This window comes from Eucyclogobius newberryi, unplaced genomic scaffold, assembly GCF_026437365.1.
Source record: "Eucyclogobius newberryi isolate DKJ021-1_F unplaced genomic scaffold, fEucNew1.0.hap1 SCAF_16, whole genome shotgun sequence".
Lineage (NCBI taxonomy): Eukaryota > Metazoa > Chordata > Actinopteri > Gobiiformes > Gobiidae > Eucyclogobius > Eucyclogobius newberryi.
Window position 1 is genome coordinate 36573724 of NW_027315790.1, and position 25495 is coordinate 36599218.

Sequence of the window (25495 nt, forward strand, 5' to 3'; positions counted from 1 at the left end):
AAACCAAACTAAAACAGAAAAACTGAACTGTTGCCACGGACACAGCAGGGGTCAGAGGGGCGGGGTCAGAGGTTGCAGGGCAGCAGGTCATCAGGATCCTCCCCCAGAACGTCCTCTAGTGACGTGATTGGCTCCTGCAATGAGAGGGGCGTGTACTGCACCAGTTGCTTCCCTGAAACAAAAAAAAGTGTTTTGAAGCTGCGGCGGCGAGGTCGGTCGGGGCCGCCTGCCTGCATACATACATGTGTATATATATGTACATATGTACATATGTACATATATACATACACATACACATATATTTATGTATATATATGTGCGACAGCATCTGATGTGTATATATATATAATAAATATTAACCTCTCCCATTCAAAACACCAAATATGTTTTCACCATGAATTGTTGACATTTTCCAGGCTCTAATATTCTGCTCAAGCTTCAAGTTCCTCCATTTATTTTAGAAAATATTAAAGTAAAACATATGAATCTGTGAATTTTATGACCATTTAAAAGTGGAACCCTCGAGGGTCCTGACGGTGTTTATTGTGATCTGTCCCGGTCTCAAATACAGCATAAGCATTAGCATTAGCATTAGCATTAGCAGCATTGTGGTTTGGATGAGAAACACGACTGAACTTCTCTCAACTCTGGATTTAACACTGAAGCTTCTGATGCAAAAACAGAATCATGATGACTTTAATGCGATGGACTCGAGCGCAGTTCAAACTCTGACCTGTGGTGGCGCTGTTCAGGTCCTCGTCTCGTGGCTCACTCAGCAGCTGCAGGAAGTGACATCAAAGTTACATCACATGACCATGACAAAACTGTCCTCAAACCTGGAGAATGACCCCTGACCCGGGAAAGACTTACAGAACACATTGACCTGTGTCATTGACAACAAATAGTTTAAAACAAAGTTTGAGATTAACTTTTGTTATTTACAAAATTCTTATTTTCCAACATAATTTGCAAATAAATTCTGGATTTAAATTCTTGTCTCTCAAAGTGAAAACTACAGCCACAAAAATATATGTGACTATGTATTACTCTCACCCATGTTCTCCTGTAGTACTACAGGAGTATAGTATGTAGTGTACAGGAGTACTACAGGAGTATAGTATGTAGTGTACAGGAGTACTACAGGAGTATAGTATGTAGTGTACAGGAGTACTACAGGAGTATAGTATGTAGTGTACAGGAGTACTACAGGAGTATAGTATGTAGTGTACAGGAGTACTACAGGAGTACTACAGGAGTACTACAGGAGTACTACAGGAGTATAGTATGTAGTGTACAGGAGTACTACAGGAGTACTACAGGAGTACTACAGGAGTACTACAGGAGTATAGTATGTAGTGTACAGGAGTACTACAGGAGTACTACAGGAGTACTACAGGAGTACTACAGGAGTACTACAGGAGTATAGTATGTAGTGTACAGGAGTACTACAGGAGTACTACAGGAGTACTACAGGAGTACTACAGGAGTACTACAGGAGTATAGTATGTAGTGTACAGGAGTACTACAGGAGTACTACAGGAGTACTACAGGAGTACTACAGGAGTACTACAGGAGTATAGTATGTAGTGTACAGGAGTACTACAGGAGTACTACAGGAGTACTACAGGAGTACTACAGGAGTACTACAGGAGTATAGTATGTAGTGTACAGGAGTACTACAGGAGTACTACAGGAGTACTACAGGAGTAAGTATTTTGTACCGTGTCGAGACAGTCCAGATCGAAGTCTGCGACTGGAGCAGGAGAACCGAAAAACTGAAAGAGAGAAACGGTTAGAACAGGACCAAACCAGGACTAAACCAGGACTAAACCAGGACTAAACCAGGTCTAAACCAGGACTAAACCAGGACTAAACCAGGACTAAACCAGGTCTAAACCAGGACTAAAGCAGGACTAAACCAGGACTAAACCAGGACTAAACCAGGTCTAAACCAGGACTAAACCAGGTCTAAACCAGGACTAAACCAGGACTAAACCAGGACTAAACCAGGACTAAACCAGGTCTAAACCAGGACTAAACCAGGACTAAACCAGGTCTAAACCAGGACTAAACCAGGTCTAAACCAGGTCTAAACCAGGACTAAAGCAGGACTAAAGCAGGACTAAACCAGGTCTAAACCAGGACTAAACCAGGTCTAAACCAGGTCTAAACCAGGACTAAAGCAGGACTAAAGCAGGACTAAACCAGGTCTAAACCAGGTCTAAACCAGGCTGAGAAATAGATTTTCAAAGTTAAGCAATTTCAGGGGCCCACAAGCGCGCGCGGCATCGCGTCGTCATGAGAACAAGATAAATGTGTTGTTTTAAACCTGGTTATTAGCGTAAAACAATTGAAAGTACTTTTATCTGTTATTTGATATGAAGAGCACAAATACTGAATCATATAAACCAGAGATCATGACATATTCTGAATCTTCTTCTGCAGGAACAAATCAAGTGTCAGTGATGTTCAATACCACCATATACTCCATATACTGTCCATATACTCCATATACTGTCCATATACTGTCCATATACTCCATATACTGTCCATATACTGTCCATATACTCCATATACTGTCCATATACTGTCCATATACTCCATATACTGTCCATATACTGTCCATATACTCCATATACTCCATATACTGTCTGTCCCTATCATTCTTCTCATAATATATATATTTTTTTCTGTTCCTGTGTCACTTTGTGTTTTTGGTGGTGGTTTTCTTCTTCCAGACACTTCCACATTGACACAGCTTTTGTTGCAAACAACTTTAAAAAGACTGAATTGTTGGACTGAGGAGACATTGACGCTGCCGACCTGGATTTCACTTATGGCGCAAAATTAGAGCGAACACGACCCGAACACGACCCGAACACGACCAGAACACGACCCGAACACGACCCGAACCGAACCCGAACCGAACACGACCCGAACACGACCCGAACACGACCCGAACACGACCCGAACACGACCCGAACACGACCCGAACACGACCAGAACACGACCAGAACACGACCCGAACACGACCAGAACACGACCCGAACACGACCAGAACACGACCCGAACACGACCCGAACACGACCCGAACACGACCAGAACACGACCAGAACACGACCCGAACACGACCCGAACACGACCAGAACACGACCCGAACACGACCCGAACACGACCCGAACACGACCAGAACACGACCCGAACACGACCCGAACCGAACCCGAACCGAACACGACCCGAACACGACCCGAACACGACCCGAACCGAACACGACCCGAACACGACCAGAACACGACCCGAACACGACCAGAACACGACCCGAACACGACCCGAACACGACCCGAACACGACCCGAACACGACCAGAACACGACCCGAACACGACCAGAACACGACCAGAACACGACCCGAACACGACCCGAACCGAACACGACCCGAACACGACCCGAACACGACCAGAACACGACCAGAACACGACCCGAACACGACCCGAACACGACCCGAACACGACCCGAACACGACCAGAACACGACCAGAACACGACCCGAACACGACCCGAACACGACCCGAACACGACCAGAACACGACCCGAACACGACCAGAACACGACCCGAACACGACCAGAACACGACCCGAACACGACCCGAACAAGACCCGAACACGATCCAGAACACGACCCGAACACGACCAGAACACGACCCGAACACGAGCCGAACACGACCCGAACCGAACACGACCCGAACACGACCAGAACACGACCCGAACACGACCAGAACACGACCCGAACACGACCCGAACACGACCCGACCCGAACACGACCAGAACACGACCCGAACACGACCCGAACACGACCAGAACACGACCCGAACACGACCAGAACACGACCCGAACACGACCCGAACACGACCAGAACACGACCCGAACACGACCCGAACACGACCCGAACACGACCAGAACACGACCCGAACACGACCCGAACACGACCCGAACACGACCCGAACACGACCCGAACACGACCCGAACACGACCAGAACACGACCCGAACACGACCCGAACACGACCCGAACACGACCAGAACACGACCAGAACACGACCCGAACACGACCCGAACACGACCCGAACACGACCCGAACCGAACACGACCCGAACACGACCAGAACACGACCCGAACACGACCAGAACACGACCCGAACACGACCCGAACACGACCCGAACACGACCCGAACACGACCCGAACCGAACACGACCCGAACACGACCAGAACACGACCCGAACACGACCCGAACACGACCCGAACACGACCCGAACCGAACACGACCCGAACACGACCAGAACACGACCCGAACACGACCAGAACACGACCCGAACACGACCAGAACACGACCCGAACACGACCCGAACACGACCCGACCCGAACACGACCAGAACACGACCCGAACACGACCCGAACACGACCAGAACACGACCAGAACACGACCCGAACACGACCCGAACACGACCCGAACACGACCCGAACACGACCCGAACACGACCCGAACACGACCAGAACACGACCCGAACACGACCCGAACACGACCCGAACACGACCAGAACACGACCCGAACACGACCCGAACACGACCCGAACACGACCCGAACACGACCAGAACACGACCCGAACACGACCCGAACACGACCCGAACACGACCAGAACACGACCAGAACACGACCCGAACACGACCCGAACACGACCCGAACACGACCCGAACACGACCAGAACACGACCCGAACACGACCAGAACACGACCAGAACACGACCCGAACACGACCCGAACACGACCCGAACACGACCAGAACACGACCCGAACACGACCCGAACACGACCAGAACGCAGCGGCCAATCAGATGCCGCTTTCATCGAAATTAGACCACGGACACCTCCTAATTCAAACCCCGTGCCTGCCGGCGATTTGAGGGGCTACGGGCCCCGGGCCCCGGTCTATTTCGCAGCCTGTAAACCAGGACTAAACCAGGACTAAACCAGGACTAAACCAGGTCTAAACCAGGTCTAAACCAGGTCTAAACCAGGACTAAACCAGGACTAAACCAGGACTAAACCAGGACTAAACCAGGTCTAAACCAGGACTAAACCAGGACTAAACCAGGTCTAAACCAGGACTAAACCAGGTCTAAACCAGGACTAAACCAGGACTAAACCAGGACTAAACCAGGACTAAACCAGGACTAAACCAGGACTAAACCAGGTCTAAAGCGGTTATAAACTACTTTTTATTCTAAAGGGATGAAATCTATTTAAAAATGTGCAAAAACAGTTAGAACACATAACACACTAGTAGTAGTGGTACTACTAGTACTAGTACTAGAAGTGGTAGTACCTCTCGGCTGAGCAGGTGCCGTACCTCGAGCAGGGGCCCGGTGTCGAAGGTGAAGTTCTGAGAGTTTAGAACATTCTGGAGGTTCTCCAGCCCACACTCGATGGAGTCCACATGGTCCAGGAGCTCAGACCTGCAAGAAAGACCTGGTGTCAGACCTGGTGTGTCAGACCTGGTGTCAGACCTGGTGTCAGACCTGGTGTCAGACCTGGTGTGTCAGACCTGGTGTCAGACCTGGTGTCAGACCTGGTGTGTGAGACCTGGTGTGTGAGACCTGGTGTGTCAGACCTGGTGTGTCAGACCTGGTGTCAGACCTGGTGTCAGACCTGGTGTCAGACCTGGTGTGTCAGACCTGGTGTGTCAGACCTGGTGTCAGACCTGGTGTGTCAGACCTGGTGTGTCAGACCTGGTGTGTCAGACCTGGTGTGTCAGACCTGGTGTGTCAGACCTGGTGTGTCAGACCTGGTGTCAGACCTGGTGTGTCAGACCTGGTGTGTCAGACCTGGTGTGTCAGACCTGGTGTCAGACCTGGTGTCAGACCTGGTTTGTGAGACCTGGTGTCAGACCTGGTGTGTCAGACCTGGTGTGTCAGACCTGGTGTGTCAGACCTGGTGTGTCAGACCTGGTGTGTCAGACCTGGTGTCAGACCTGGTGTCAGACCTGGTGTGTCAGACCTGGTGTGTCAGACCTGGTGTGTCAGACCTGGTGTCAGACCTGGTGTGTCAGACCTGGTGTGTCAGACCTGGTGTGTCAGACCTGGTGTGTCAGACCTGGTGTCAGACCTGGTGTGTCAGACCTGGTGTCAGACCTGGTGTGTCAGACCTGGTGTGTCAGACCTGGTGTGTCAGACCTGGTGTCAGACCTGGTGTCAGACCTGGTGTGTCAGACCTGGTGTCAGACCTGGTGTGTCAGACCTGGTTTGTCAGACCTGGTGTCAGACCTGGTGTCAGACCTGGTGTCAGACCTGGTGTCAGACCTGGTGTGTCAGACCTGGTGTGTCAGACCTGGTGTGTCAGACCTGGTGTCAGACCTGGTGTCAGACCTGGTGTCAGACCTGGTGTCAGACCTGGTTTGTCAGACCTGGTGTCAGACCTGGTGTCAGACCTGGTGTCAGACCTGGTGTCAGACCTGGTGTGTCAGACCTGGTGTGTCAGACCTGGTGTGTCAGACCTGGTGTGTCAGACCTGGTGTCAGACCTGGTGTCAGACCTGGTGTCAGACCTGGTGTCAGACCTGGTTTGTCAGACCTGGTGTCAGACCTGGTGTCAGACCTGGTGTCAGACCTGGTGTCAGACCTGGTGTCAGACCTGGTGTGTCAGACCTGGTGTGTCAGACCTGGTGTGTCAGACCTGGTGTGTCAGACCTGGTGTCAGACCTGGTGTGTCAGACCTGGTGTGTCAGACCTGGTGTGTCAGACCTGGTGTCAGACCTGGTGTCAGACCTGGTTTGTGAGACCTGGTGTCAGACCTGGTGTGTCAGACCTGGTGTGTCAGACCTGGTGTGTCAGACCTGGTGTCAGACCTGGTGTCAGACCTGGTGTGTCAGACCTGGTGTGTCAGACCTGGTGTGTCAGACCTGGTGTGTCAGACCTGGTGTCAGACCTGGTGTCAGACCTGGTGTGTCAGACCTGGTGTCAGACCTGGTGTGTCAGACCTGGTGTGTCAGACCTGGTGTGTCAGACCTGGTGTGTCAGACCTGGTGTCAGACCTGGTGTGTCAGACCTGGTGTGTCAGACCTGGTGTGTCAGACCTGGTGTGTCAGACCTGGTGTCAGACCTGGTGTCAGACCTGGTGTCAGACCTGGTGTGTCAGACCTGGTGTGTCAGACCTGGTGTGTCAGACCTGGTGTGTCAGACCTGGTGTGTCAGACCTGGTGTTTGAGACCTGGTGTCAGACCTGGTGTGTCAGACCTGGTGTCAGACCTGGTGTCAGACCTGGTGTGTCAGACCTGGTGTGTCAGACCTGGTGTGTCAGACCTGGTGTCAGACCTGGTGTCAGACCTGGTGTGTCAGACCTGGTGTCAGACCTGGTGTCAGACCTGGTGTCAGACCTGGTGTCAGACCTGGTGTGTCAGACCTGGTGTGTCAGACCTGGTGTCAGACCTGGTGTGTCAGACCTGGTGTGTCAGACCTGGTGTCAGACCTGGTGTGTCAGACCTGGTGTGTCAGACCTGGTGTGTGAGACCTGGTGTGTCAGACCTGGTGTGTGAGACCTGGTGTGTCAGACCTGGTGTGTCAGACCTGGTGTGTGAGACCTGGTGTGTCAGACCTGGTGTCAGACCTGGTGTGTCAGACCTGGTGTCAGACCTGGTGTGTCAGACCTGGTGTCAGACCTGGTGTCAGACCTGGTGTCAGACCTGGTTTGTGAGACCTGGTGTCAGACCTGGTGTGTCAGACCTGGTGTGTCAGACCTGGTGTCAGACCTGGTGTCAGACCTGGTGTCAGACCTGGTGTGTCAGACCTGGTGTGTCAGACCTGGTGTGTCAGACCTGGTGTGTCAGACCTGGTGTCAGACCTGGTGTCAGACCTGGTGTGTCAGACCTGGTGTGTCAGACCTGGTGTGTCAGACCTGGTGTGTCAGACCTGGTGTGTCAGACCTGGTGTGTCAGACCTGGTGTCAGACCTGGTGTCAGACCTGGTGTCAGACCTGGTGTCAGACCTGGTGTGTCAGACCTGGTGTGTCAGACCTGGTGTGTCAGACCTGGTGTGTCAGACCTGGTGTCAGACCTGGTGTGTCAGACCTGGTGTCAGACCTGGTGTGTCGGGTGTTGGGTGCGGTGCTGATGTCGGTGTTGGGGTTGGGGTTGTACCTGGTTTTGTACCTGTCGATGCAAGCGATGGTTTGACATTCTTTCAGTGGTGATGCTGAAGGGGCGGGACTTGCTGTGGGGCTGGCTGTTGATTGGCTGGAGAGAGAATGAACGTTGGGCTGGGCCACTGCAGGAGGGAGGAGTCAGAGAGGAATAGATGTATTAAGCGGTCACATAAAACAATGCCTAACCCTAACCCCATGTGACGGGGTCGCCATGTGACGGGGTCGCCATGTGACGGGGTCGCCATGTGACGGGGTCGCCATGTGACGGGGTCGCCATGTGATGGGGTCGTGCCGGCAAAAGTGACAAAATAAACCGATCTTAACTCATTATGACCTTAAATTCAGTGTTTCCATAGAGGCCGATTCGCCCTTATCCTGAACCAATCAAAAGCCGCGACGCTGCCCTAAAGTATCTGACGGGGCAAAGCGGCCGATACCTCACAAAAGGACCATTCATAGAAATCAATCAAATCTCATCAAATTAAGCCTGGGGTTGTTGATATAATCCCAGAAATTCCCGCGCCTCCTCCTCACCCCCTCCTCGCCCGCGCCTCCTCCTCACCCCCTCCTCGCCCGCGCCTCCTCCTCACCCCCTCCTCGCACGCACCCCCTCTTCTCGTGTGTTGTAGTTGCACGTCTGGAGCAGCAGGGGGCGCTCTTCACGTGTGTTGTAGTTGCACGTCTGGAGCAGCAGGGGGCGCTCTTCACGGGTGTTGTAGTTGCACGTCTGGAGCAGCAGGGGGCGCTCTTCACGGGTGTTGTAGTTGCACGTCTGGAGCAGCAGGGGGCGCTCTTCACGTGTGTTGTAGTTGCACGTCTGGAGCAGCAGGGGGCGCTCTTCACGTGTGTTGTAGTTGCACGTCTGGAGCAGCAGGGGGCGCTCTTCACGTGTGTTGAAGTTGCACGTCTGGAGCAGCAGGGGGCGCTCTTCACGTGTGTTGTAGTTGCACGTCTGGAGCAGCAGGGGGCGCTCTTCACGGGTGTTGTAGTTGCACGTCTGGAGCAGCAGGGGGCGCTCTTCACGGGTGTTGTAGTTGCACGTCTGGAGCAGCAGGGGGCGCTCTTCACGTGTGTTGTAGTTGCACGTCTGGAGCAGCAGGGGGCGCTCTTCACGTGTGTTGTAGTTACACGTCTGGAGCAGCAGGGGGCGCTCTTCACGTGTGTTGAAGTTGCACGTCTGGAGCAGCAGGGGGCGCTCTTCACGGGTGTTGTAGTTGCACGTCTGGAGCAGCAGGGGGCGCTCTTCACGGGTGTTGTAGTTGCACGTCTGGAGCAGCAGGGGGCGCTCTTCACGGGTGTTGTAGTTGCACGTCTGGAGCAGCAGGGGGCGCTCTTCACGGGTGTTGTAGTTGCACGTCTGGAGCAGCAGGGGGCGCTCTTCACGTGTGTTGTAGTTGCACGTCTGGAGCAGCAGGGGGCGCTCTTCACGGGTGTTGTAGTTGCACGTCTGGAGCAGCAGGGGGCGCTCTTCACGTGTGTTGTAGTTGCACGTCTGGAGCAGCAGGGGGCGCTCTTCACGTGTGTTGTAGTTGCACGTCTGGAGCAGCAGGGGGCGCTCTTCACGTGTGTTGTAGTTGCACGTCTGGAGCAGCAGGGGGCGCTCTTCACGTGTGTTGTAGTTGCAAGTCTGGAGCAGCAGGGGGCGCTCTTCACGTGTGTTGTAGTTGCACGTCTGGAGCAGCAGGGGGCGCTCTTCACGTGTGTTGTAGTTGCACGTCTGGAGCAGCAGGGGGCGCTCTTCACGTGTGTTGTAGTTGCACGTCTGGAGCAGCAGGGGGCGCTCTTCACGTGTGTTGTAGTTGCACGTCTGGAGCAGCAGGGGGCGCTCTTCACGGGTGTTGTAGTTGCACGTCTGGAGCAGCAGGGGGCGCTCTTCACGGGTGTTGTAGTTGCACGTCTGGAGCAGCAGGGGGCGCTCTTCACGTGTGTTGTAGTTGCACGTCTGGAGCAGCAGGGGGCGCTCTTCACGGGTGTTGTAGTTGCACGTCTGGAGCAGCAGGGGGCGCTCTTCAGGTGTGTTGTAGTTGCACGTCTGGAGCAGCAGGGGGCGCTCTTCACGGGTGTTGTAGTTGCACGTCTGGAGCAGCAGGGGGCGCTCTTCACGTGTGTTGTAGTTGCACGTCTGGAGCAGCAGGGGGCGCTCTTCACGTGTGTTGTAGTTGCACGTCTGGAGCAGCAGGGGGTGCTCTTCACGTGTGTTGTAGTTGCACGTCTGGAGCAGCAGGGGGCGCTCTTCACGTGTGTTGTAGTTGCACGTCTGGAGCAGCAGGGGGCGCTCTAACACCAGAGTTACTTAGTTCTGCTTTATAAGAATGTCTAAAACACAAAAGTCAAACTAATAGTTTCTCTAACCATCTTGTGTGTTCTGATTGGCTGTGGCCATGCTGGTGGGTGGAGCTTGTGTCCTTGCGCTCTGATTGGCTGAGGGGACGTCCTCCTGAAGGATGGAGTTGATGAAGGTTGTGGGAGAAAAAGGCGTCTCAAGCTCTGGCTCCACTTTGACCCCTGAGCTCTGATCTCTGACCCCAGGCAGCGCCACACTGAGGAACAGGAAGAGAGAGAACATGAGAGAACATGAGAGAACATGAGAGAACATGAGGAGAGAGAACATGAGAGAACATGAGAGAACATGAGAGAACATGAGGAGAGAGAACATGAGAGAACATGAGAGAACATGAGAACATGAGAGAACATGAGGAGAGAGAACATGAGAGAACATGAGAGAACATGAGAGAACATGAGAGAACATGAGGAGAGAGAACATGAGAGAACATGAGAGAACATGAGAGAACATGAGGAGAGAGAACATGAGAGAACATGAGAGAACATGAGAGAACATGAGAACATGAGAGAACATGAGGAGAGAGAACATGAGAGAACATGAGAGAACATGAGGAGAGAGAACATGAGGAGAGAGAACATGAGAGAACATGAGAGAACATGAGGAGAGAGAACATGAGAGAACATGAGAGAACAGGAAGAGAGAGAACATGAGAACATGGGAGAACATGAGGAGAGAGAACATGAGGAGAGAGAACATGAGAGAACATGAGAGAACATGAGGAGAGAGAACATGAGGAGAGAGAACATGAGAGAACATGAGAGAACATGAGGAGAGAGAACATGAGAGAACATGAGAGAACAGGAAGAGAGAGAACATGAGAACATGAGAGAACATGAGAGAACATGAGAGAACATGAGAGAACATGAGAGAACATGAGAGAACATGAGGAGAGAGAACATGAGAGAACATGAGGAGAGAGAACATGAGAGAACATGAGAGAACATGAGGAGAGAGAACATGAGAGAACATGAGGAGAGAGAACATGAGAGAACATGAGGAGAGAGAACATGAGAGAACATGAGGAGAGAGAACATGAGAGAACATGAGGAGAGAGAACATGAGAGAACATGAGGAGAGAGAACATGAGAGAACATGAGGAGAGAGAACATGAGGAGAGAGAACATGAGAGAACATGAGAGAACATGAGGAGAGAGAACATGAGGAGAGAGAACATGAGGAGAGAGAACATGAGAGAACATGAGGAGAGAGAACATGAGAGAACATGAGGAGAGAGAACATGAGAGAACATGAGGAGAGAGAACATGAGAGAACATGAGGAGAGAGAACATGAGGAGAGAGAACATGAGGAGAGAGAACATGAGGAGAGAGAACATGAGAGAACATGAGGAGAGAGAACATGAGAGAACATGAGGAGAGAGAACATGAGAGAACATGAGGAGAGAGAACATGAGAGAACATGAGGAGAGAGAACATGAGGAGAGAGAACATGAGAGAACATGAGAGAACATGAGGAGAGAGAACATGAGAGAACATGAGGAGAGAGAACATGAGGAGAGAGAACATGAGGAGAGAGAACATGAGAGAACATGAGGAGAGAGAACATGAGAGAACATGAGGAGAGAGAACATGAGAGAACATGAGGAGAGAGAACATGAGAGAACATGAGAGAACATGAGGAGAGAGAACATGAGGAGAGAGAACATGAGAACATGAGAGAACATGAGGAGAGAGAACATGAGAGAACATGAGAGAACATGAGGAGAGAGAACATGAGGAGAGAGAACATGAGAACATGAGAGAACATGAGGAGAGAGAACATGAGAGAACATGAGGAGAGAGAACATGAGAGAACATGAGGAGAGAGAACATGAGAGAACATGAGAGAACGAGGAGAGAGAACATGAGGAGAGAGAACATGAGAGAACATGAGGAGAGAGAACATGAGAGAACATGAGAGAACATGAGGAGAGAGAACATGAGAGAACATGAGGAGAGAGAACATGAGAGAACATGAGAGAACATGAGGAGAGAGAACATGAGAGAACATGAGGAGAGAGAACATGAGGAGAGAGAACATGAGAGAACATGAGGAGAGAGAACATGAGAGAACATGAGGAGAGAGAACATGAGGAGAGAGAACATGAGAGAACATGAGAGAACATGAGAGAACATGAGGAGAGAGAACATGAGAGAACATGAGGAGAGAGAACATGAGGAGAGAGAACATGAGAGAACATGAGGAGAGAGAACATGAGGAGAGAGAACATGAGAGAACATGAGGAGAGAGAACATGAGAGAACAGGAAGAGAGAGAACATGAGAACATTGATCGAGATCCGGTGACGTCATTTCCGGTGAGTGTGTCGCGTTTTCAGAGCCGTTCGTTCTTAGAGCCTTTTACCGATTAATCCACGAATTATACACACTATTTACGCATCATATACACAAAAGTGAACGTTTGATTTCTCCGCAAACAATCCGGAGCCTCAAGCCGCTCGCTTTTCAGTATTTCGTGGATTAAAAAGCCCTCCTCACTTTCTAGCTCCAGCCTGAACTAGCCTAGCGTAGCCTAGCCGCTAGCGTCATGGCTGGATCTACCTTTACCTGTTTGAGCTGTCATATGTCGAGTCAGAACCCTGGCTCCTTCTCTGACGACAGGTGCGTGAAGTGCAGTGTAGTGGTAGTTTTGGAGGCCAGGGTTACGGAGTTAGAAGCGCGGATCCGCTGTTTAGAGGAGCTTAAGTCCAGTTATAGTTCGGTTTTAGCGCGAGGGCTACCGGACCGCGCTGCAGGGCGAGTTTTGTTCATAGTTATCTACCGACCTCCTGGTCCCTACTCAGAGTTTTTAACAGAGTTTTCTGACTTTATATCAAACTTAGTGTTAGCCTGGGATAAAATAGTTATAGTTGGAGACTTTAATATCCACGTGAACATGAGTGATGACTCTCTCAGTAATGCCTTCAGCGCCTTGTTAGACAGCATTGGTTTCACTCAGAATGTAAATAAAGCGACTCACACTCTGGATCTTGTCCTAACGTATGGAACAGAGATTAGTGACCTCATTGTCCTCCCTCAAAACCCTATATTGTCAGATCATTTCCTAATTACCTTTCAGTTTATTCTTAAAGATCATCCAGTCCCACAAAATAAAGTTATAATGAAAAGGACAATATCTGAAAAATCTATCTCAAATAATAGAGCCAATACTCAGTGACATGTCATGTGATCACGTCATGTGATCACGTCATGTGACCATATCATGTGATCACGTCATGTGATCATGTCATGTGATCATGTCATGTGATCCTGCTGAGAACAGCTTTAGTCCCAGTTTAAGTGATCAATTTGTCGACTTGACCATGAATTCTCTGAAGTCTGCTCTTGACGTTGTCGCGCCGTTAAAACAGAAGGTCATTAGGCCAAAGCGCGCCTCCCCATGGTACAACCAAGAACTGCGTTCACATAAACAAAGAGTTAGAAAGTTAGAGGGATTATTTCGTCGCTCTCACACCGAAGAATCCCTAAAAGCAGGAAAAGTTGCCTGCTGTCCTATAAGCAGGCTCTGCGTAAGGCCCAAACCAGATATTATTCAAATCTAATAGAAGTCAACAAAAGTAACACTAAATTCCTTTTCAGCACTGTAGCTAGGCTAACAAACTGTCACAGTGCAGTAGAGCCCTCAATCCCAGCTACACTCAGCTCTGATGATTTCCTCCTATTTTTTAACAATAAAATAAAAACAATCAGAGATAAATTAGATGAAATTACCCCCGCTATTAGCCCTGAACTAGCCCAAGCTCTAAATCTAACGTCCCATATAAATCCACCTGTAAAGTTAGAAAGGTTCACAGCTGTTGATCAAGCAGAGATAACTTCAGCCATTATGTCCTCTAAAAGCTCAACTTGTGTCCTAGACCCCATTCCAAGCAGACTCCTCAAAGACATTCTTCCCCTAATTATAGACCCTATTCTTAATATAATAAATACTTCACTCGAAAGTGGCTATGTTCCACAGTCCTTCAAACATGCAGTCATTAAACCTCTTCTGAAAAAGCCTAATCTAGATCCCGACCTATTGGTAAACTACAGACCTATTTCAAATCTTCCCTTCGTCTCTAAAATCCTTGAAAAAGTTGTAGTAAAACAGCTTTGTCGCCACCTGCAGGACAATAACTTATTTGAAGTTTTCCAGTCAGGGTTCAGAGCCCACCACAGCAGGGTTCAGAGCCCACCACAGCAGGGTTCAGAGCCCACCACAGCACTGAAACTGCACTAGTTAAAGTCACAAATGATTTGTTATTAGCCGCTGACGATGGACTGGTCTCAATCCTGGTTCTGTTGGACCTCAGCGCAGCGTTTGACCATCGACCACAACATTCTACTGCAGAGGTTAGAATGTGATGTAGGTGTTGGAGGAACAGCCCTCAGCTGGTTTAAATCCTATCTATCTGATAGGTTCCAATTTGTTAATGTAAACCAGAGCTCCTCACCAAGCTCTAAAGTAATTTACGGTGTGCCACAGGGTTCGGTACTCGGTCCAATTCTGTTTACTCTTTATATGCTGCCATTAGGCAACATTATCAGAAAGCATGGCATTAACTTCCACTGCTATGCAGACGACACTCAGCTGTATTTATCAATGAAACCTGATCAGAGCGATCAAGTAGACAGACTTAGTACTTGTGTGAAGGAGATAAAAACCTGGATGACACTAAACTACCTGCTTCTTAACCCTGAAAAAACCGAGGTCATTGTGCTTGGCCCTAAGCATCTACGAGACGCTCTATCTGAGCAGATAGTCACACTGGACAATGTCAGTGTAGCCTCCAGTTCTACTGTAAGAAACCTCAGAGTCTTATTTGACCAGAAGCTCTCATTTAAAGCTCATATAAATCAAGCTTGTAAAACAGCCTATTTCCATTTGCGCAACATCGCCAAAATCAGAAGAATCCTGCCTAAAAGTGATGCCGAAAAACTTATCCATGCATTTGTAACGACTAGATTAGACTACTGTAACTCCCTGCTTGCAGCGTGTCCTAAAAGCTCCATAAAAAGCTTTCAACTGGTTCAAAATGCAGCAGCAAGATTACTAACAGGAACAAAAAGAAGAGAGCACATTACGCCAGTGCTGAAGTCTCTTCACTGGCTCCTGTCGAGTTTAGAATCAAATTCAAAATTCTACTCTTGACCTACAAAGCCATAAATGACATGGCCCCATCCTACCTCAAAGATGCTATAGAACCATATCATCCAAACAGAGCTCTTCGCTCTCAGAATGCTGGCCTTCTGGTGGTGCCAAGAGTCTCTAAAAGTACTGTAGGAGGTAGAGCGTTTAGCTACCAAGCTCCTGTGTTATGGAATCAGCTCCCGACCCATGTTAAATATGCTGACACAGTCTCTTCATTTAAGTCTAGGCTTAAAACGTTCCTCTTCGAAATCGCTTATGGTCAGAGTAGTTAGGAACAGAAAGATAAACCCACAGCTTTAGCTACGCTGCCCTAGGAGTAACTGTGCTGGGGGAAGTATGACAGCTTGAGCACTATCCTCTTCTTCTGACTACTTATGCTATCAAACAATATTTATTTTTTGATTCCACTTGCAAACTGTTCACCGCCTTCTTTTCTTTCTCTCACTCCTGAGGACCTGTGGACCCAGATGTCCCTCTCCTGGTGAAGTGGTCCCTGCCCTGTGTGGACGGTGCCTCATCTGCCTGAAGAGTGGGTCCAGCTCGACTCAGACGGTCCCTCATCTGCCTGAAGAGTGGGTCCAGCTCGACTCAGACGGTCCCTCTTCTGCCTGAAGAGTGGGTCCAGCTCCAGTCTCCTTGTGTCCGTCTGTCCGTCTGTGAGAGTCGGATCTCTCCTTCACTGGAACTCCTCCAGGTTTCTACGCTTTTTTCCCAAAGAGGTTTTTTTTGTAGTTTTTCCTGGCCGAGAAGGAGAGTCTAAGGACAGAGGACCCTGGGACATCGTCCCTCGCCACCACAGACATTGTCTGACTTCATCGCCACCACAGACATTGTTGATTCATTTCTCCCTGTGGCCCTCAGAGGCAACTGTTGTTGTGATTTTGGGCCTTACAAAAATAAATTGATTTGATTTGATTTGAACATGAGGAGAGAGAACATGAGAGAACATGAGAGAACATGAGAACATGAGAGAACATGAGAGAACATGAGAGAACATGAGGAGAGAGAACATGAGAACATGAGAGAACATGAGGAGAGAGAACATGAGAGAACATGAGAGAACATGAGGAGAGAGAACATGAGAGAACATGAGAGAACATGAGAGAACATGAGGAGAGAGAACATGAGAGAACATGAGAGAACATGAGAGAACATGAGAGAACATGAGGAGAGAGAACATGAGAGAACATGAGAGAACATGAGAGAACATGAGGAGAGAGAACATGAGAGAACATGAGAGAACATGAGAGAACATGAGAGAACATGAGAGAACATGAGAGAACATGAGGAGAGAGAACATGAGAGAACATGAGGAGAGAGAACATGAGAGAACATGAGAGAACATGAGAGAACATGAGGAGAGAGAACATGAGAGAACATGAGAGAACATGAGGAGAGAGAACATGAGAGAACATGAGAGAACATGAGAGAACATGAGAGAACATGAGAGAACATGAGAGAACATGAGAGAACATGAGAGAACATGAGAGAACATGAGAGAACATGAGAGAACATGAGAACATGAGAGAACATGAGAACATGAGAGAACATGAGAGAACATGAGGAGAGAGAACATGAGAGAACATGAGAGAACATGAGAGAACATGAGAGAACATGAGGAGAGAGAACATGAGAGAACATGAGAGAACATGAGGAGAGAGAACATGAGAGAACATGAGGAGAGAGAACATGAGAGAACATGAGAGAACCGTGTGGACATTAGGAGACAAACCAATCCAGTTGCCAGGGGCCGCAATCCAGCAACAAGATAAGATAGTCCTTTATTGTCCACACATGGGGAAATTTCATTGTTGCAACACAGTAGATACAGAGGAAAAGGACAGATAACTTATAGGAAGTTTAAAAAACACTCTTAATAAGGAATGAAGGGGAAAAATAAAGATAAAATAAAAACAGCGTAAGACAAGATAATACTAATAATAATAATAATGGTAAAATAAACACTCTATTTACATCAGTTATAACAAGGGGCCGCAATCCAGTTGCCCCAATTTATCCTTCTGCCAAGGGCTCCAATCCAATCAGGGGCCTCCATTCAACTGCCAGGGGCCTCTATTCAACTGCCAGGGGCCTCTATTCAACTGCCAGGGGCCTCTATTCAACTGCCAGGGGCGTCCATTTAACTGCCAGGGGCCTCCATTCAACTGCCAGGGGCCTCTATTCAACTGCCAGGGGCCTCCATTTAACTGCCAGGGGCCTCCATTCAACTGCCAGGGGCCTCCATTCAACTGCCAGGGGCCTCTATTCAACTGCCAGGGGCCTCTATTCAACTGCCAGGGGCCTCCATTCAACTGCCAGGGGCCTCCGTTCAACTGCCAGGGGCCTCTATTCAACTGCCAGGGGCCTCTATTCAACTGCCAGGGGCCTCCATTCAACTGCCAGGGGCCTCCGTTCAACTGCCAGGGGCCTCCGTTCAACTGCCAGGGGCCTCCGTTCAACTGCCAGGGGCCTCCGTTCAACTGCCAGGGGCCTCAGTTCAACTGCCAGGGGCCTCAGTTCAGCTGCCAAGGGCTCCAAACCATTCAACTGCCAGGGGCCTCCATTCAACTGCCAGGGGCCTCCATTCAACTGCCAGGGGCCTCCATTCAACTGCCAGGGGCCTCCATTCAACTGCCAAGGGCTCCAATCTATCCAGCTGCCAGGGGCCTCCATTCAACTGCCAGGGGCCTCCGTTCAACTGCCAGGGGCCTCCGTTCAACTGCCAGGGGCCTCAGTTCAACTGCCAGGGGCCTCAGTTCAACTGCCAGGGGCCTCAGTTCAGCTGCCAAGGGCTCCAAACCATTCAACTGCCAGGGGCCTCCATTCAACTGCCAGGGGCCTCCATTCAACTGCCAGGGGCCTACATTCAACTGCCAGGGGCCTACATTCAACTGCCAGGGGCCTCCATTCAGCTGCCAAGGGCTCCAATCTATCCAGCTGCCAGGGGCCTCCGTTCAACTGCCAGGGGCCTCCGTTCAACTGCCAGGGGCCTCAGTTCAACTGCCAGGGGCCTCAGTTCAGCTGCCAAGGGCTCCAAAACATTCAACTGCCAGGGGCCTCCATTCAACTGCCAGGGGCCTCCATTCAACTGCCAGGGGCCTCCATTCAACTGCCAGGGGCCTCTATTCAACTGCCAGGGGCCTCCATTCAACTGCCAGGGGCCTCCATTCAACTGCCAGGGGCCTCCATTCAACTGCCAGGGGCCTCCATTCAACTGCCAGGGGCCTCCATTCAACTGCCAGGGGCCTCTATTCAACTGCCAGGGGCCTCTATTCAACTGCCAGGGGCCTCCATTCAACTGCCAGGGGCCTCTATTCAGGAAAAAACTAAACCAGGACAAAACTCAGTACCTGGGCTCATTCCATTCGCTGATGACATCATCGGGAGAGGGCGTGGCCACGTCTGTGATGTCAGAGATGATTGGTCCAGAGCTCACGGAACCTGAGAAGAGGCCGGCCTGCAGAGGGGTGGGGTTTAGAGCAGAGGGGTGGGGTTTAGAGCAGAGGGGAGGGGTTTAGAGCAGAGGGGTGGGGTTTAGAGCAGAGGGGAGGGGTTTAGAGCAGAGGGAGGGGTTTAGAGCAGAGGGGAGGGGTTTAGAGCAGAGGGGAGGGGTTTAGAGCAGAGGGGAGGGGTTTAGAACAGAGGGGTGGGGTTTAGAGCAGAGGGGAGGGGTTTAGAGCAGAGGGGTGGGGTTTAGAGCAGAGGGGAGGGGTTTAGAGCAGAGGGAGGGGTTTAGAGCAGAGGGGAGGGGTTTAGAGCAGAGGGGAGGGGTTTAGAGCAGAGGGGAGGGGTTTAGAACAGAGGGGTGGGGTTTAGAGCAGAGGGGAGGGGTTTAGAGCAGAGGGGAGGGGTTTAGAGCAGAGGGGAGGGGTTTAGAACAGAGGGGTGGGGTTTAGAACAGAGGGGTGGGGTTTAGAGCAGAGGGGTGGGGTTTAGAGCAGAGGGGTGGGGTTTAGAGCAGAGGGGTGGGGTTTAGAACAACAGAGGGGTGGGGTTTAGAGCAGAGGGGTGGGGTTTAGAACAACAGAGGGGTGGGGTTTAGAACAACAGAGGGGTGGGGTTTAGAACAACAGAGGGGTGGGGTTTAGAACAACAGAGGGGTGGGGTTTAGAACAACAGAGGGGTGGGGTTTAGAACAACAGAGGGGTGGGGTTTAGAACAACAGAGGGGTGGGGTTTAGAACAGAGGGGAGGGGTTTAGAGCAGAGGGGTGGGGTTTAGAGCAGAGGGGTGGGGTTTAGAGCAGAGGGGAGGGGTTTAGAGCAGAGGGGTGGGGTTTAGAGCAGAGGGGAGGGGTTTAGAGCAGAGGGGAGGGGTTTAGAGCAGAGGGGAGGGGTTTAGAGCAGAGGGGTGGGGTTTAGAGCAGAGGGGTGGGGTTTAGAGCAGAGGGGTGGGGTTTAGAGCAGAGGGGTGGGGTTTAGAGCAGAGGGGAGGGGTTTGATCAAACCAAGATTTAGATCCACCACCAGCAGGAGGCCGGTCCATGTTTAGTCCTGACTCTGGCACCAGCAGGAGGCCGGTCCATGTTTAGTCCTGACTCTGGCACCAGCAGGAGGCCGGTCCATGTTTAGTCCTGACTCTGGCACCAGCAGGAGGCCGGTCCATGTTTAGTCCTGACTCTGGCACCAGCAGGAGGCCGGTCCATGTTTAGTCCTGACTCTGGCACCAGCAGGAGGCCGGTCCATGTTTAGTCCTGACTCTGGCACCAGCAGGAGGCCGGTCCATGTTTAGTCCTGACTCTGGCACCAGCAGGAGGCCGGTCCATGTTTAGTCCTGACTACTGCACCAGCAGGAGGCCGGTCCATGTTTAGTCCTGACTCTGGCACCAGCAGGAGGCCGGTCCATGTTTAGTCCTGACTCTGGCACTAGCAGGAGGCCGGTCCATGTTTAGTCCCGACTCTGGCACCAGCAGGAGGCCGGTCCATGTTTAGTCCTGACTCTGGCACCATCAGGAGGCCGGTCCATGTTTAGTCCTGACTATGGCACCAGCAGGAGGCCGGTCCATGTTTAGTCCTGACTCTGGCACCAGCAGGAGGCCGGTCCATATTTAGTCCTGAGTCTGGCACCAGCAGGAGGCCGGTCCATGTTTAGTCCTGACTCTGGCACCAGCAGGAGGCCGGTCCATGTTTAGTCCTGACTCTGGCACCAGCAGGAGGCCGGTCCATGTTTAGTCCTGACTCTGGCACCAGCAGGAGGCCGGTCCATGTTTAGTCCTGACTCTGGCACCAGCAGGAGGCCGGTCCATGTTTAGTCCTGACTCTGGCACCAGCAGGAGGCCGGTCCATGTTTAGTCCTGACTCTGGCACCAGCAGGAGGCCGGTCCATGTTTAGTCCTGACTCTGGCACCAGCAGGAGGCCGGTCCATGTTTAGTCCTGACTACTGCACCAGCAGGAGGCCGGTCCATGTTTAGTCCTGACTCTGGCACCAGCAGGAGGCCGGTCCATGTTTAGTCCTGACTCTGGCACTAGCAGGAGGCCGGTCCATGTTTAGTCCTGACTCTGGCACCAGCAGGAGGCCGGTCCATGTTTAGTCCTGACTCTGGCACCATCAGGAGGCCGGTCCATGTTTAGTCCTGACTATGGCACCAGCAGGAGGCCGGTCCATGTTTAGTCCTGACTATGGCACCAGCAGGAGGCCGGTCCATATTTAGTCCTGACTCTGGCACCAGCAGGAGGCCGGTCCATGTTTAGTCCTGACTCTGGCACCAGCAGGAGGCCGGTCCATGTTTAGTCCTGACTCTGGCACCAGCAGGAGGCCGGTCCATGTTTAGTCCTGACTCTGGCACCAGCAGGAGGCCGGTCCATGTTTAGTCCTGACTCTGGCACCAGCAGGAGGCCGGTCCATGTTTAGTCCTGACTCTGGCACCAGCAGGAGGCCGGTCCATGTTTAGTCCTGACTCTGGCACCAGCAGGAGGCCGGTCCATGTTTAGTCCTGACTACTGCACCAGCAGGAGGCCGGTCCATGTTTAGTCCTGACTCTGGCACCAGCAGGAGGCCGGTCCATGTTTAGTCCTGACTCTGGCACTAGCAGGAGGCCGGTCCATGTTTAGTCCTGACTCTGGCACCAGCAGGAGGCCGGTCCATGTTTAGTCCTGACTCTGGCACCATCAGGAGGCCGGTCCATGTTTAGTCCTGACTATGGCACCATCAGGAGGCCGGTCCATGTTTAGTCCTGACTCTGGCACCAGCAGGAGGCCGGTCCATATTTAGTCCTGAGTCTGGCACCAGCAGGAGGCCGGTCCATGTTTAGTCCTGAGTCTGGCACCAGCAGGAGGCCGGTCCATGTTTAGTCCTGACTCTGGCACCAGCAGGAGGCCGGTCCATGTTTAGTCCTGACTCTGGCACCAGCAGGAGGCCGGTCCATGTTTAGTCCTGACTCTGGCACCAGCAGGAGGCCGGTCCATGTTTAGTCCTGACTCTGGCACCAGCAGGAGGCCGGTCCATGTTTAGTCCTGACTACTGCACCAGCAGGAGGCCGGTCCATGTTTAGTCCTGACTCTGGCACCAGCAGGAGGCCGGTCCATGTTTAGTCCTGACTCTGGCACTAGCAGGAGGCCGGTCCATGTTTAGTCCTGACTCTGGCACCAGCAGGAGGCCGGTCCATGTTTAGTCCTGACTCTGGCACCATCAGGAGGCCGGTCCATGTTTAGTCCTGACTATGGCACCAGCAGGAGGCCGGTCCATGTTTAGTCCTGACTCTGGCACCAGCAGGAGGCCGGTCCATATTTAGTCCTGAGTCTGGCACCAGCAGGAGGCCGGTCCATGTTTAGTCCTGACTCTGGCACCAGCAGGAGGCCGGTCCATGTTTAGTCCTGACTCTGGCACCAGCAGGAGGCCGGTCCATGTTTAGTCCTGACTCTGGCACCAGCAGGAGGCCGGTCCATGTTTAGTCCTGACTCTGGCACCAGCAGGAGGCCGGTCCATGTTTAGTCCTGACTCTGGCACCAGCAGGAGGCCGGTCCATGTTTAGTCCTGACTCTGGCACCAGCAGGAGGCCGGTCCATGTTTAGTCCTGACTCTGGCACCAGCAGGAGGCCGCTCCATGTTTGTGTGTACGTGTGTGTGTGTACGTGTGTGTGTGTACGTGTGTGTGTGTACATGTGTGTGTGTACGTGTGTGTGTGTACGTGTGTGTGTGTACGTGTGTGTGTGTACGTGTGTGTGTGTACGTGTGTGTGTGTACGTGTGTGTGTGTACGTGTGTGTGTGTACATGTGTGTGTGTACGTGTGTGTGTGTACATGTGTGTGTGTACGTGTGCGTGTGTGTGTGTTCAGTACCTGCAGGTGTTCCAGACTCAGGGGTCGGCTGTATTTGGGCAGAGATGAGCTTCCATCATCCAACATCAGAGGCCTAAGAAACAGAACCAGAATCTGACCAGCACCAGGACTAAAGCAGGTCTAAAGCAGGACTAAAGCAGGTCTAAAGCAGGTCTAAAGCAGGTCTAAAGCAGGACTAAAGCAGGTCTAAAGCAGGACTAAAGCAGGACTAAAGCAGGACTAAAGCAGGTCTAAAGCTGGTCTAAAGCAGGACTAAAGCAGGTCTAAAGCTGGTCTAAAGCAGGACTAAAGCAGGTCTAAAGCAGGTCTAAAGCAGGTCTAAAGCAGGACTAAAGCAGGACTAAAGCAGGACTAAAGCAGGTCTAAAGCTGGTCTAAAGCAGGACTAAAGCAGGACTAAAGCAGGTCTAAAGCAGGTCTAAAGCAGGACTAAAGCAGGACTAAAGCAGGACTAAAGCAGGTCTAAAGCTGGTCTAAAGCAGGACTAAAGCAGGACTAAAGCAGGACTAAAGCAGGACTAAAGCAGGTCTAAAGCAGGACTAAAGCAGGACTAAAGCAGGACTAAAGCAGGACTAAAGCAGGTCTAAAGCAGGACTAAAGCAGGTCTAAAGCAGGTCTAAAGCAGGACTAAAGCAGGACTAAAGCAGGTCTAAAGCAGGTCTAAAGCAGGTCTAAAGCAGGACTAAAGCAGGTCTAAAGCAGGACTAAAGCAGGTCTAAAGCTGGTCTAAAGCAGGACTAAAGCAGGACTAAAGCAGGACTAAAGCAGGTCTAAAGCAGGTCTAAAGCAGGACTAAAGCAGGACTAAAGCAGGACTAAAGCAGGTCTAAAGCAGGTCTAAAGCAGGACTAAAGCAGGTCTAAAGCAGGACTAAAGCAGGTCTAAAGCAGGTCTAAAGCAGGTCTAAAGCTGGTCTAAAGCAGGACTAAAGCAGGTCTAAAGCAGGACTAAAGCAGGACTAAAGCAGGACTAAAGCAGGACTAAAGCAGGTCTAAAGCAGGTCTAAAGCAGGTCTAAAGCAGGACTAAAGCAGGACTAAAGCAGGTCTAAAGCAGGTCTGAAGCAGGTCTGAAGCAGGACTAAAGCAGGACTAAAGCAGGACTAAAGCAGGACTAAAGCAGGACTAAACCAGGACTAAAGCAGGTCTAAAGCAGGACTAAAACAGGACTAAAGCAGGACTAAAGCAGGACTAAAGCAGGTCTAAAGCAGGACTAAAGCAGGTCTAAGGCAGGACTAAAGCAGGACTAAAGCAGGTCTAAAGCAGGACTAAAGCAGGACTAAAGCAGGTCTAAAGCAGGACTAAAGCAGGTCTAAAGCAGGTCTAAAGCAGGTCTAAAGCAGGACTAAAGCAGGACTAAAGCAGGACTAAAGCAGGTCTGAAGCAGGTCTGAAGCAGGTCTAAAGCAGGTCTAAAGCTGGTCTAAAGCAGGACTAAAGCAGGTCTAAAGCAGGTCTAAAGCAGGACTAAAGCAGGTCTAAAGCAGGACTAAAGCAGGACTAAAGCAGGTCTAAAGCAGGACTAAAGCAGGTCTAAAGCAGGTCTAAAGCAGGTCTAAAGCAGGTCTAAAGCAGGTCTAAGGCAGGACTAAAGCAGGACTAAAGCAGGTCTATAGCGGGACTAAAGCGGGACTAAAGCGGGACTAAAGCGGGTCTAAAGCGGGACTAAAGCGGGTCTAAAGCAGGACTAAAACAGGTCTAAAGCAGGACTAAAGCAGGACTAAAGCAGGTCTAAAGCAGGTCTAAAGCAGGTCTAAAGCAGGACTAAAGCAGGTCTAAAGCAGGTCTAAAGCAGGACTAAAGCAGGTCTAAAGCAGGACTCACATTTTCCTCTTGAGGCCCATGATGCGGTTGTTCTGAACCAAAGAAATCAGGAACTGGATCAGCTGAAAAACGCAGACTCAGTCAGAAACACATGAACCAAAGTATTCAAGTCTCCAAACCCTAAAGTGTTTAAAGTTTTAAAGTACTACAGTATGAAAGTCAAGTATTACAGATTATTGTATTGTACCTTGTTGACAACTTTCTGCTGCTGAGAGTGTTTCTGTCGCAGACTTGCCACTTCCCTCCAGAGGGCAGCGTTCTCTCTGTGTCAGAGTTTGTAGAGTTAAGAGAATCTTTAAAGTATTACAGAGTTAGGACTAGAACACAGCCGAGGCCGAGCGTGCCCCGAGAGGGGCCGAGTGCCCGAGAGGGAGCGCGCCCCGAGAGGGGCCGAGCGCTCGAGAGGGGCCGAGTGCCAGAGAGGGGCCGAGTGCCCGAGAGGGGCCGAGCGCGCCCCGAGAGGGGCCGAGCGCTCGAGAGGGGCCGAGTGCCAGAGAGGGGCCGAGTGCCCGAGAGGGGCCGAGCGCTCGAGAGGGGCCGAGCGCCCGAGAGGGGCCGAGCGCGCCCCGAGAGGGGCCGAGCGCTCGAGAGGGGCCGAGCGCTCGAGAGGGGCCGAGCGCTCGAGAGGGGCCGAGTGCGCCCCGAGAGGGGCCGAGCGCGCCCCGAGAGGGGCCGAGCGCTCGAGAGGGGCCGAGCGCCCGAGAGGGGCCGAGTGCGCCCCGAGA

At 51.4% G+C, this 25495-nt stretch overlaps 1 protein-coding gene across 4 annotated transcripts in view; it reads right to left on the minus strand.

Moving 5' to 3' along the window:
• Positions 1–57: 57 nt before the first annotated feature.
• hsf1 (heat shock transcription factor 1) overlaps positions 58–25495 on the minus strand; it is a 34189-nt gene continuing 8751 nt past the window's right edge. The window contains exons 5-14 of one of the 4 annotated variants that reach the window (XM_072448383.1): positions 24958–25033; positions 24771–24832; positions 22952–23024; positions 19025–19131; positions 10535–10722; positions 8190–8304; positions 5398–5503; positions 1722–1775; positions 734–779; positions 58–172 (exon numbers count right to left, since the gene is read on the minus strand). In XM_072448383.1, the coding sequence (XP_072304484.1) occupies positions 66–172; positions 734–779; positions 1722–1775; positions 5398–5503; positions 8190–8304; positions 10535–10722; positions 19025–19131; positions 22952–23024; positions 24771–24832; positions 24958–25033 (934 nt within the window). In that variant the 3' untranslated portion in view covers positions 58–65. Of the gene's footprint in view, positions 173–733; positions 780–1721; positions 1776–5373; positions 5504–8177; positions 8305–10534; positions 10723–19024; positions 19132–22951; positions 23025–24770; positions 24833–24957; positions 25034–25495 lie in introns of all 4 variants that reach the window. The other 3 variants (XM_072448382.1, XM_072448381.1, XM_072448380.1) reach the window with 3 other exon arrangements.